Source organism: Bidens hawaiensis, unplaced genomic scaffold, assembly GCF_021521415.1.
Source record: "Bidens hawaiensis isolate Kalapana, Puna unplaced genomic scaffold, B.hawaiensis_p1.1 tig00022175_1, whole genome shotgun sequence".
Classification (NCBI taxonomy): Eukaryota; Viridiplantae; Streptophyta; class Magnoliopsida; order Asterales; family Asteraceae; genus Bidens; species Bidens hawaiensis.
The window spans coordinates 124,314-139,289 of NW_027493442.1; the positions used below are offsets into that span (position 1 = coordinate 124,314).

The 14,976-nt window shown below is 34.8% G+C and overlaps 1 protein-coding gene across 1 annotated transcript; it reads left to right on the forward strand.

Moving 5' to 3' along the window:
- The first annotated feature begins 9,231 nt into the window (after positions 1–9,231).
- Positions 9,232–9,618, forward strand: LOC143564911 (uncharacterized). Its single transcript, XM_077052052.1, has one exon. The coding sequence runs from the start codon at positions 9,232–9,234 to the stop codon at positions 9,616–9,618; it is 387 nt and encodes a 128-aa protein (XP_076908167.1).
- Positions 9,619–14,976: the final 5,358 nt, after the last annotated feature.

Consider the following 14,976-nt stretch of genomic DNA (forward strand, 5'->3'; position numbering starts at 1 on the left):
TAAATGATAGTCATACATGTGTTGTACTCTTTGCTCGTTTACAACTAAAACGTTTTGTTTAAGAAATATATAACTATGTTTGGAAAAGTGGAAATAAAATTCCCATTGAAAAGAATGGTGAATAATGAATATTACCATTGAACAGAATGGTAAATAATGAAAATTATTTTTTTTATCATTGATAAGAATGATGAATAAATGGGAGTAAAGTCGAGAACTGTTACATCCCGGTTTTCTTTTGTTATTTGAGAAACTCACCAACATTCGTGTTGAAAAAATTATTTTAACATAATTTTCATGTGAATGAAGAAAATGGATGCTTCGTGAAGGATTTGGGAAAATGGTGTTGTAAGTTTGAATGAATGATAGTTGGACTTGTAATTTAAAATAAAACCGTGGATGTATGACACGTGTAAAACTCTGATATTTAATAAAGTCCAACTTATGGTTCATTATTTTTAATATGATTGGCTGAACAACGTCTGTCACCCGCCCAAATTAACTAAATTAAGTCTTCCGTTGCCAAGTTAACGATTTTGGAATGTGACAGAAGTTAGTATCAGAGCCAATGGTTATAGCGAACTAGAAATATTTGATGAAATATTCTAGACTATAACCCAAGTATTCGAAACAAACATTTTCCCATTTCACGAAGCTGAAAAATTTATAAACAAAATTTCATATGAAATGCAAATGGAAAAGGTTGCATTTAATTTGTTTATGTATTATGTGAAATTTAATTGATAAATTTCTACATGTTATTTATATATTAATTTTATCAGGATTAACTTGTACGAATTATGTCACGAACACATGATTCGCACACTATAAACGAAATACACAACATTAATAGTGAGTCGGGGGACCGCTTCCACCTACTTCTGTTATGCTGGAAACTGTGCACATACTTCTATAACCTACTCCCATACTAGCTTTAGGCTACATGCCATCTTTCTATACAGGTCAATTTGCATTTGTTATTGTTGCCTATCCTATGGCTAACTCAAGTAATAAGTGGCTGAGAATGACAATGTCACTCTACCTCTACCGATTCTTTAGGTTGTGTAACTCGGTTGTGGGTGCTACAGCTATTTCAATTCAGGTGTTAGAACCATTATGGAGTGTTTGGACCTCTAGTAATTTTCTCTTGTAGATCTTGATAGGCATCGCATGCCTTGGATATTTTGGTATGAAAAATTTAAAAACTTGTGATTGGTGCTAATGCGTATTCACACCTATTTTAATATTTATTTTATTAACTTTTAAACAAGTATTATAATTTTCCAAGTTAAAATGTCACAATGATCCTTTGTCTGATTTATTGATTATTGTGCGAACTGATTATTTCCTATATTTAGTCACCCGCATATAATAATTAATAATGAATGTTGTTTATATATGTTATCTGAGAATAACATAAACGAGAATATGCCACTAAAAACAAGACATAATTGTGCTAGTAGAAGATATGGGTTACAGACCTACTCCGAAGGATTATCTCAACTAATCTCTTAACACGTTAACACTGTTTTAGAATAGTGAAAAAGCCAAGGGTGCTATGACAGGGATTTTAAAAATGCCTAATATTTCAGTGTAAATATTCCAACCGTGGTGTGAAAATTTGGCTAACATTGGTGTACGCGAGTTACACAAAATTAAGTCCTAGTATGGATTCTAAAACAAAAAATAGAAATGGAATTGGTGGATTATGTGATTAGTACTTAATACATGTATCTCTGTGTAAACGTGTGATACCTATAATTATGACCCACAATATGAGAACACTAGAATGATCTTGTAAGGTAAATTGACAATTACACTTGATATCACGTAATTGTGAATTTACAGGTACGAGAGAATTCTAGGAAATTCTATTGTGATGACCTATGAGTATAATATGATAGTTAATTACTATTGACGAAGCGATTGTAACCATCAAGTCAACCATTCATTTATATAATGTCGTGCTAAAACAAAAGTGGATTCTCTAATCAGGAGTTTATTGAGACAATAATCTAGTTTAAGACTTTAGTGAACCCTTTCTTTCAATCCCCATTGATCATTCCATCATATCTGAGCTTGGTCATTTGTATTTTGCGATGAGCCTTGCACCATGATCGCATTCATACGTCTTGACTATACTGATTTTTGTTGTCATACGTGTTGGTTCTTAACCTATAACAAGTTATGCTCCGTATCAAAAATCTTAATGATCATATCATTAGGATAAATTCCGTACAAATTCTTTTGCGGATTTGGGATAGTACAGTTGACTCTAGTAGATACATCAAAGGGTTTTGAGCATGAAGGACAATATCATATCCTTGTTAAAAAAAATTTCTCATTCGAAATTTAGGCGTGAGTAGGACATTCCTATTTGTTTTACCCAAGATTGAGGCTACACTTGAATGAGTTAGTTCCTTGCGAAATCATAATGACTTCTTCACTTAATATTCCAATATGGCACTTCCCTTATGCGCCTCTATCTTTATATGTATGTGACACCTAAATGTGGTGTAACGACTAAAATAAAGACAAGTAGGCATCGTAGCTCTTGTTGAAATTCTAAATACACCCATTATAAACACGCGACCTCAAATCTACAGGTAAAGAATTAACCGCGCTACTACCTCAACAATCACTAAACCACTTTTATGATTTGAGGCACTTTGGAGATTTTGAGTGTACTATCATGTCTGGCATATTCGCAGTTGCCCACTAAGCTCCAAAATTACACGTACGCGTAAAATTTTGTTAACCTCCGTATTTCATATTCTATCTAATGGACAAAAGATAAATTATCGTCAACTGATCAATTTTCCATGAAGATTATATGACAATAATGCTATTTTCACAAAACAGAATGTATTATCGACTTGAAAATGTTATTCGCATAATTAAGCGAAGAGTGATCTTCTCAATTCGGTAGGCCCCTCACTACTGAGAATGATGATGAATATAATCACACCGTTAAAACTCCAAACTCTCAAACCTAATACCAAAAATTCAGGATCATCATCTAGTAAAAATTTACAACTCAGTTCTCATAGTGAAAACGTCAACCCCAATTCGATGTAAAATAAAGATTTTGTGAAATTAAGCCTTCAAGAAAAAATGTATCCATACTCAATTTTCTTTAAAAGGAAATTCCGATACCCTTGACATCTTTAAGATTAAATAAAAATTGATGGGACTAGAGAACCTAGTTATCGGAATAATGTTTATTCTAAATGCATCAGATCACAATCTTGTAGGATCATTACCGTATTGGGTTGCATACTACTGGATTTGAATTAACACGTGGTCATTTACTAATCCTTGGATGTAATCCATTTCAAATTTTGTTGTTGTTCACCTTGTACTTTTAGACCTTACCCGCAACCCGAAATTTCAGTCGATTTATTAATTGCCGCGAGCAATAAATATATGATTTTTTTTCGTCTGGAATTCATCACCTATGATTTCGTTATTTTCCTCCTTTAGTAATGATAACTAACGCGCAGTTAGTACTAATATTGTTACTTAGTAGCAAGGTTTCGCAGCATAGAATTATAATTAACATTTCTATTCGTTATTTTGAGTCGAACCTCCTTGGTGCTCACAGCACTCAAGTTTCGAAATAGGATTGAATAGTTTGACCTTAAACACATTATCTCGATTACATTCCAACCTAAATTTAGATCATTAGTTACATGACACGCGTCATGCGTATCCATACTAATGCTCAGTCTTATTCATATGATACACTAATTTTGCGATGTTTAAAGAACTGAACACTCATTAATTTGGTATCTTTCAATGAATAAGTTGGTCTAATGTAAAACGATCCCATCCTTGTTACTATTAACCACCATTGAATTTACTCTTTCAGTTGTAATGCGTATATACACAAATTTTGTCATTCCCTCATGTAACATCATAGTGTTGCCACTTCAACAAATAATGATGGTTGTTGTTGACAGTAGCGGATCAATGTCTTATTTTGTCTACGCTTGTTTGCAGTTAAAGATGAGTATAGTCTCGTAAGACTTAGGCTCAAACACAAAAATAAGTGTGATTTACTAATGTTCAACGGCAAGTCGACCTATTCCTTAGCTAGAGAGACATTGAGTAATATGGAACGAATGTGTTACCAGTACAATTTTGAAAGTTATAGTGTGACTTCTACTTCTTAGGAAGTTATGTAATCGAAGAATCATACTCCGAAGTATTTTTTACTAACAAATCGTCAGTGTGAAAATTTGAGCACTCTAATGAAAATGTGTGCTTGGTGTGCTTAGATAGAAATAATATATATATATATATATAAGCACACCCTATCATATGTTAAAGGATATTTTATACAATACCTTTGACACTAGAGATTAAATCTTAATCGGATGCTTGTATTGTGAAGTCATATTAAGATATACCTAGTACTTATGCTATAACAAAGTGTGATAGTAGTTCACACACAACTCCATGTAATCAGTTGATCACGTATACCATTCCCTGGTAAAGTATATATACGAACCATGTTCATAAACACAGTCACGAAAAACTATATATGGTCACGCCGAATAGTATATAGTGATGTTGAACTATGTGAAACACTTACCTTCCCTGGTAAAGTATATATACGAACCATGTTCATAAACACAGTCACGAAAAACTATATATGGTCACGCCGAATAGTATATAGTGATGTTGAACTATGTGAAACACTTACCTTCCATAATTGATCCCGATTGTATTCTTGAAAAACGTTAACGAGTAACAACTCCTTGTTAACAAAGTTAGTGTTAAGGCGTTATCCTTTGTATATTCATCGACTTCATATTCTTCGAATACTATGCAGCGTTTGCAACTGGAATATTCTAAGATATTTAAGTATCATTGTAGCTACGTCTACCAAATCTTTGACCCTATTGTGACACCGTTGTTTTCATAATCTATTTGATTCCATCGTACAATATTTACCAACCTTTCATGGTAAAGAAATATTGAACGTTTAGGTTCTTCGGTATAATGACATTTAGCATTTATGTAATACTGAATGAATGTTTGTGCTTAAAGTGTAATAGATTCCTTAGACTCTAAGAGAGAATCGTAGGACATAATTCTTTACCACTCGTCATAAAGAGAAGCAATATAAAGAGAAGGTGTTGGCATAAATATCTTTTCAAGATGCGAAATGCAGTAGTTCGTCTAAAGAGCGGCTATTATCGTTTCGGAAAAGACTAAGTTAGAAGGATGGTAAATATGGATGCGGATATCGATAAGATAAATTCCTCCTCATGTCAAAGACAATACTAACCTCAAAAAACCAGTGCTTAAACTAGAGGCAAGATATGGTAGTTTACTTTGATAGACTTATCAAAGTTTGGGTGTGTGCTTACATAATGAAGTAGAGAATGTGTTTGCACTCATAAAAATAACTACTTGACTTATGATGGAGTTAATTAAGGATATTGATAAAAAAAACCCATAACATGATAAGTAGCTAATGCTGTCATCTCAGGGAAGATAACCATACCATCAAGAAGAGATATTGTCGTTAATACCGACTAAATATTTTATTCAAATCAGAAACGTACACCTAGTGACGATAAAGAATTTGAAAATATATATAATGGTAAGTTAGTTACAAGATAGCAAGTTAATGCAAAGCATTAGAATGTTATATCCTCTATGCACAGTCAAATCTCGAGGACAATATTCAAATAAGATGGGGAGAATGTGATACCCAGCAAAATAAAAAGTATTATTATATTCCATAAACGAGATTAAGACATGTTTAGGCTGGATTAAGTGAAGACTAAGACCCATAAGTTAAATATAGTATTTTAAGCAAAGAATGAAGGGAATATATACATTGTAAAACATGTGAGAAGGGAGACGGAATAAAGAAATTCCGGTGATAAATGATGAAGAAACGAACGTTTTCGATTAAACGTGTCAAAATTCAACCCGAAATTAGAGAAAGTGTCCAGGGGTGAATCCATTTGAATATTTTAGAGGATCGAAAAACGAGAACGCATGCGAAAACGTGGCTCAATTCTGAGTTATAACGAAGCGGGAAAATGCAAATTAATATTTTCGAACACGATCGTTAAAGCACATGTACCGATGAGCTTATAAAAGTTGATATTGTCTCCGTATTTGAGGTTTTAGCATTTAGATAAAATAAATCAAATAGACACCATAAGTTTGGATGAGTTGTTTTTGGGAAAAACAACACTAGTTTTATTAAGTTCGGAATAACACGGAACCGACATTGGGTAACAATCGTCAATAACTTATTAACGGAAACAATTAGTTAACGAGACAAATTTAAGTCGAGAATGGAATAAGAATAAGTATTTTAACGAAATGTATTTGGAAAATACAACGTCACTCGAAGTAGCAGGATCGTTGGAGCGAGAAACCGAAACGCGATCAAAAAACTCGTTTAAAACCAACACCTATATAAGGAGGGTTACCCAACATCCACTCGTTATTAACAAAAAATTCTGAATTATTAGAGAGAGAGAGAGAGAGTAGAGAGAGGCTAGAGGATTCCGGCAAGGTGGCCGGCGGTGGTCCGGTGGTGGTTCGCAGTGGCCGGTGGTGGTCCGACGCGGTGGTCCGGTGGCGGCCGAAGCCCATCTTCCTGACGCAGTGGCCGGTGGTGGTCCGACGCAGTGGCCGGTGGTGGTCCGACGCGGTGGTCCGGTGGCGGATTTTGAAAACGCAGATCTAAAGAAATGTATATTCCCGGAGATCTGACTATCGGATCGAGCTGAAATTTTCGGTAAACCTTCCTAACATATAGATCTGTGATTCCACCTAAGGGATCGATGATCAGATTGTTAGATGGTGAGTTATAAGCTTCGTATGTTACTGTTCAGATTATAGAACGAAAATAGTTTCTTAAAACGAGTTGCATGTAGGTTTTGAGGTGTCGTATGGACGATCCGAGACCGGAGAAACGTTCGTGACGCAAAAACGAACGCGTTGATATATCCGGATCGCATTGCATGCGGGTTTTTAGTAGATTTGTAGACTCGAACCGTACACGAGGAGGTATATCTTTTATATATTTAAGTGTTGGAAAAGATAGCTAACGAGAGATTAATATAAAAATTGTTATCGGAAATGATATCGAAAATAACTTGGACAATATAAATCTTGTTAATAATTGTTTAGAAAACCGGTAGATAATATCGAGTGATAAAAATGGTACAATTGAGACTTGGACGATTTCGTGCGTTAGTATATATTTATACACACGATATTTGGACTGAAATAGTTTATCCGGATAGTGACCACAATAAATATTTAAAAAAATAAATACATACTTTTAGAAAATGTAAACTTTTATATAAAATATGAAAACAAAGTTTTTATATTAAGAATATTAATATAATACGTTTCGGTATAAATAATAATAACGATTATATTATGTTTTGTTAAAAAAAGTGGTATATAATATATTTGTAAGAATTCAAACACGCGTCTATTAATAAAAAAAATATTATATTTTAAAATAAATATATATACCTTTATTAAATAACGTCCAAGTGTAGTTTCGATATCATATATTAGTTTTACAACGATTATTTGAAACTCGGGTGTTCTAATATATTTTTAAGATATTTCAAAACATTCGATTCAGTTACGATTTTTCCTAATCAATAAAAGTTCGTAATTTAGTTATTAAAATTATAATAAATAAGACACGTGAGGATAAATAAATTAAGTTATGATATGATTCCATTTGTATTTAGATTTATGTGTTAATATACTTGGTATTAAACATAGGAATCTGGTTAGCATTTGGATGACTATTAATAAGATCTTGATGTTGATTAGCATATTATCACACTTGAATGTTATTTGAGCTGAGGCAAAGGTGAGTTTTCTCGTAAAATCCCCACTTTTAAATATTTTAATGATTTATAAATGTTTTTGGGGGGAAAGTTTGTAAAGAAAGGGCTATATATTTTACAAATTGTGTTAAATGGGATGAGTCATTATGAAAGGAAAAACCGTTAACCTAGAGAGAAAGGGCCTAAAAATATTGATAGATCTATCGGGGCGACGCCCTCCCACTCTTCCAGTCGCTCTAGTTGAAAAGGTGGGAATATTTTGATTTTGGTATGTATCAGGTTTATCATAAATGATAGTCATACATGTGTTGTACTCTTTGTTCGTTTACAACTAACACGTTTTGTTTAAGAAATATATAACTATGTTTGGAAAAGTGGAAATAAAATTCCCATTGAAAAGAATGGTGAATAATGAATATTACCATTGAACAGAATGGTGAATAATGAAAATTATTTTTTTTATCATTGATAAGAATGATGAATAAATGGGAGTAAAGTCGAGAACTGTTACATCCCGGTTTTCTTTTGTTAATTGAGAAACTCACCAACATTCGTGTTGACAAAATTATTTTAACATAATTTTTAGGTGAATTAAGAAAATGGATGCTTCGTGAAGGATTTGGGAAAATGATGTTGTACGTTTGAATGAATGATAGTTGGACTTGTAATTTAAAATAAAACCGTGCATGTATGACACGTGTAAAACTCTGATATTTAATAAAGTCCAACTTATGGTTCATTATTTTTGAATATGATTGGCTGAACAGCGTCTGTCACCGCCCAAATTAACTAAATTAAGTCTTCCGATGCCAAGTTAACGATTTTGGGGTGTGACAATAATAATAGTTCTCTTTTATATCCTTACAATACTTTACCAAGAGAACACGATGGGTCAAGCCTCTCGATAGGGTTGTTCATGAGCTGAGTCGAGCCAGGGAAAGCTTGAGCTTAGCTAGGTTTTAAATCATGTTGGCTTGACTTGAATTTTCAACCGGTTGTTTAAAAGTGGTTTTATTTTATGATTTATATTTAATCACTTCTTCATATACAAGGTCGTATTTGAAAATCCCGAAAAAGTATAACCCTGTACTGATGGAAACCGGATAATTTTTTATCACCTTTGTGATTACAAGGGAATGAGAGATCATTCTTTATTACCTCCATGATTATAGGGATACTCAATTAACACAATTTCATTATTCTCTGTCTAATTCCTTGTCAAGATTGATGTGCATGATTCATGCCTTATTTTTTTCGTCTTGTATTTAACATCCATGTATCCGTTGATGTAATTTAATAACTTTGTTATCTGTATTGAAATATACCATAATAAAATTAACAAAACCCAAACACAAACTGAACCCTAATACTCACAAGAATCATGGCCGGCAACAATGAGAAGGAGTTAAAAGGTAATGAAGGAATCATTAATCATGATTCTCCATACTATATTCATCCTTCCGGCTATCCAAGAAAATTTCACGTGAATGACGTGTTGACCGATGGGAACTACAATGACCGGAAGGAAGAGATACAAAACTTCTTGTTTGCCAAAAACAAGATTGGTTTGGTGAACGGTTCGACCAAGAAACCAAACGAAGATGCATCTGACTACATGGCGTGGATGAGATGCGATGCAATAATGATCAAGGGATGGCGAAATGAATCCTTGGAGAAAGAGATCAGAATGAGTGTGAAGTATGCTCCCACCGCCCATGATATATGGGCTGACTTGAAGGAGCGTTTCGGCAAGGAAAGTGCTTCTTGAGCATACGAACTTAAACAACCCCTACCGAGCACCAGACAAAATGGGGATTCTGTTTTGACATATTTCACCAAGCTTAGTGTTATATGGGATGAAATCCAGTCTATGCTACATGCAGTGGCGGACCCAGGATTTTTTGCCAATAGGGTCCCAATTTTTCCGGTTTACAAAATTTTTGGGTCGGTCGTTATTCGGGTCGGGTCGAGGCGAGGAACATAATAAAACACGAAAATATGGTGTCATTGGAAACGAGTAAGTAGAAAGAATATAAATTAGAAACTAGATAGAACATACACTTTTAATTCATTTTTATTCATACCCGAAAAACATAAGCGTAAGCTATATATATATGGTCTTACATGAATAACCAAGACATGAAAACTAACTCTTACACAAATAAATAATTAATTATAATATACATACACAAGATAAATAATTTAAGTATATGTAAAACTCATGTTGTTATTATATATGTTGCATGGTGATAATTGTTATATGTGATAAACTAAAGTGATAATGGTTATATGGGATAAACTAAAGAAAAAACACAAATACCCTAACTAAATAACTAATATTGACTAGAATATTAAAAAAACAACAAAAACTGGGTATGGTGAGGCTTGAACCTGCAACCTCTCAAAGAAAAAGCAAGGGACTTTCCATTAGACTAGTTCAGCCTTAATAGTATGGGTTCCAAGTATTAATTATTATGGGGTCCTTACAAAATTTAATATATCGCATCTAAGTAATTTTTAAAAAACATTGGTGTCCCAGGACCCCGATGGGAACTATGTGGGTCCGCCCCTGGCTACATGCTCCAAAATATAATTGTGACGGTTGTGTTTGTGGGATAGGTAAGAAACTTGTTGAAATAAAAATAAGGAAAGGCTGTATGATTTTTTGTTGGGTTTGGACTCTGAGTTTGGGACGATCCGAACACAAATCTTGGCTATGCAGCCTATTCCGTCACTCATTGGAGCTTTACATCTCGTCTTGGATGATGAGCAGCAAAGGGCAATCACGGGAAATAGGGCTGTTACGGAGGTTGCAGCTTTTCAAACTCATGGTTCCGTTGCACGTGATCAAATTAACAAACTAAAATCGAAAGAAGGAAAATACTAATCTGGTGTGTCAATTGAACGTTGTACATTTTGTGGCAAAGATGGGCACAACAAATAAGGGTGCTTCAAACTAATCGGGTATCCCGATTGGTAGGCTGGAAGGGGTAAACAAGAGAAGTCGAAGCCCAAGGCTGCATGTGTGGACATGGAGGCAAGCCCGATACCAAGGAATGACGGTTGCACAATATCAAAAGTTTTTGCAATTCTTTGGAAATAAAGATGATGTGAATGAGGACGAAAATGCACCTGTGGATAATATGGCAGGTAACATCAGTAACGAAGTTAAATGGGTAATTGATTCGGGTGCAACCGAACATATAATTTATAATATAATTTATAATGATGTCATGCTTAAAAATAAAATGAAAAGATATGATTAGTGAGGGCAATATTAAACTACAAAACGATATGATTAGTGATAGTAAATTGATACGTGTAATTATTATACAGTTAGCCATGCACAACTAAAGAAAGGGATTACCATTAACTGTAAACGTAACCACATTCAGATGAGTTTCTAGCCTCATTTCCTTGTGTTTTCGGGGTTGTGTGCATACTCGATGTGTTTAGTTAATATACTTACCCTAAGTGGTAAGTGTAAGGCCCCGTTATCGGTGCCCTACTTTGTACGTTGGATTTACTCATAAACACAGTTCTAAATAGGGGTGTGCATGGGTCGGTTTGGGGCGGTTTTGAGCCAAACCCATAACCATAACCGATATGTCGGTTAATGGATATCCATAACCATAACCGATCCATTATGGCGGTTTCGGTTAATCGGTTTTGATGGTTATAACGAGTCGGTTTGGGTCGGTTAACCGTAACCAAAACAATGTATCTACGCCTAAAAGTTTGGTACCAAATATTACAAAAAAATGATATTACATAGTCCAACAAAATACATAATCCATAATACTAATACCAAATATTTATATAAAACATCAACATATAATCCAACAATGAAATTCCAAGTTAATTTAATAACAAACGTTGAACCAAAACCATCAAAATGGCATATTCCGACCATATGTTTCGTGGAAGTTAGCCTCAAACATAATGTTGGTTAAATAAATGGGTCGGTTCGGTTATGGCGGTTTTGGAATTATCTTTAACCAAAACCGACCCATATTTGACGGTTTTTGAAATTTCACTAAACCGACCCACCGGTTATGCCTGTTATCGGTTAATATCGGTTCGGTTATGTCGGTTATGGTTCGGTTAAACGGTTATGGCGGTTAAGTTGCTCACCCCTAGTTCTAAATATCAGAGTTAATAAAAACATTCACGGAATATTAAAACATTCAAACCATTTCATTACATAACCATATTTCTTGTCTTAACGATCATTCCAAATCATTTAACATAAAAATTGTCTTTAAAATAACATAACACTTCCTTGAGATGCCAGCTTCTTCAAGTCCATGTCATGTGCTTCCCCTCAAGCAAGTTGCCTCAATCTATTCACGTGCGTGCATACTAAAAGTCAGCTACGCTGAGTGAGTTATAGTTAATCACATAACTTACTTTTCATACACATATACGTGCCCGATGGTACGCATTACATACACAACCTGTACTTCATTCATCCATACACATTTATAGCTAACCTTACATTATAAAGGGCATTTCACCCTACATACCTCAGATATTATTAGGGTCCGGTACCCTCCATTCTCGGATATTATTAGGGTCCGGTACCCTCTATCCTCGGATATTATTAGGGTCCGGTATCTCTTCATCCTCGGATATTATTAGGGTCCGGTCTCCCTTCATCCTCGGATATTATAGGGTCCGGTACCCTCCATCCTTAGGGTCAGGTCACCCTTTCTTCCATACCTTCATACCATACCTTTCTATATACATAATTGTATGTTTCATACATACATACATCATTCATTCTTCATATAAAATAATTATCATCAAAACTTTACCTGGCAGTACATGCAATATCCGAAGATCGTTCATGTACTATTTACCTACCATACATATATAACTCATACATAATACATACTTCATTCAAACATCAATCATACACCATATATATCATTCATATCTTTAGCTACCACCAGACGGTCCATGCCATATCCGAAGATCATTCATGCACCGTCAAGCAATCATCATACATAATTCATATAAGGCATACACTTACCACTTAAGGTAAGTATATTAACTATCACATCGAGTATGCACACAGCCCCGAAAACATAACAAGGAAGTGGGGCTAGAAACTCACCTGAAGTCGGTTACGTTCACCATTAATAGTTATTCCCTTCTTGAGCTGTGCACGACTAACTGTATAACAATTATACGTATCAATAAACTATCACTACACATATCGTCTTTCTAGTTTAATTATTACCCTCAACGAACAGGGGTCCGGGGGCAGCGCCCCTGGCAGCGGGGTCTAGGGGTGGCAGCCCCTAGCAGGGTCCAAGGGGCAGAGCCCCTGGCTGGGGTCGAGCTGTCTTAACACATTTTCCATTAGAATTTTGAATCATCATTGAATTTGCTAACTTAAAAGTCCAAGGGATTATTTGTAATTAAACCATTCTTTTATAAGTCCAGGGACTGTTCTGTCATTTCATAAAACTTCTAGTTCGTTACTTGGTTCTTTAACGAATTGGTTCGTTATAACAAACTGGTCCCTGTAACGAATTGAACTCTCTAACGAACTGGTCCTTTGACGAATCAGTACACATAACGAACCAGTCCATATAACGAATTGGACCTTCTAATTCGCTATCTCTGTTACCGAATGACTATAACGAATCAAGGGTAATTCGTTATCTTTTTCCCTTAGCGAATTGGATATGAACTAAAGCTAGTTCGTTAATATTTCTTTAGCGAATCAGCTGACGAGTTGCCTCTAGTTCGTTAATCCTCCGTTAACGAACTAGGGTTATGTCAGAGAATGTCAGAACATTCTCTGACATTCCCTTGACCTTGTATCTTTACTAGCGCCGCCTTTCCGGCGCCGTTGCCGAAAAACGTGGTTTCGCTGGAAAAACGAGTTTTGACTCCTTTTTCACCGTTTTTCGCCCCGTTCGATTCAGATCTGAGCTAGGGTGATCCCTAAGCTCATATTAGGTTTGGTTTATACCCGATTCCATCCGGATCTCGTGACTTAAACGGTTTAACGGTGTCGGCTCGTCGTTTCGTGACCATATCTAACGGTTTTGGTTTATACAATATCATACAATCATTACCTCGGGTCGGTGCTCGGTTTCTTCTTGGTTTCGGCTTTGGTAAGGAGAGGACTAGAGAGAAAGCTTAAGTGTGTGTTTTGGGTGGTGTATGGAATATGTGAAATGAAAGATTAAGTGGTCATTATAGTTTATATATTTATGGGATCATGGGCTTAAGCCCATGGTATTTTCTTCTTTCTTTCATAACCCAAGTCCATAACCCATATCCATTTAACCCAACACTAGCCCAACTCATATTCTATTTATCTAAACCGATTACGGCCCACTATAAAATAGACGAAATTTATTTTATTATTATAACCAAAAGTAGGATGTTACAGTAAGTGTATGTCTTATATGATTTATGTGATCATAATTGAGGTTATGAATGAATGCTTGTCGGTACATGAACGATCTTCGGATATTTCACATATCGCTAGGAAAGGTGAGTTTTACACAAGATGCATGAATGATATATGAATGATTAAGAATATGTATGAATGCATATAATAGAATGTACGTGTAAAGAAGCGTATGTATGGTTGTATGGAAAGAAGGGACCAGGCCCTAATAATATTTTAAATAGAAGGGACCAGACCCTAATATCTGAGATAGAGAAGAAAGGGACCCATACCCTAATAATATTTAAGATAGAGAAGAAAAGGAACAGACCCTACAAATATCTGAGATGGTAAATATATTTATGTATGTATTATGAAAGTACGAAAGTGTGATGGTATGAAAGAATGTATGAATGAATGTATGAGAGTATGAAAGAAAGAAAGAAAGTATGTATGTACTAATGAAAGAAAGGTAACATTCTAAGTATGTAATATGTATCTTCGGATACCTATATATGTAATTATGTGAATGTATTGTATGTTTCCTGATTAACTAGAACTCACTCAGAGTAGCTGACTTTTAGTATGCACGGAGATAAATAGACTGAGACAGCTGGCTTGAGGGAGACACATGGCAGGATTAAAGAGGCTGGCATATGAAGATTTGTCATGATGTTTGATACTATATTTTATATTATGTTTTAAAACAGGCAA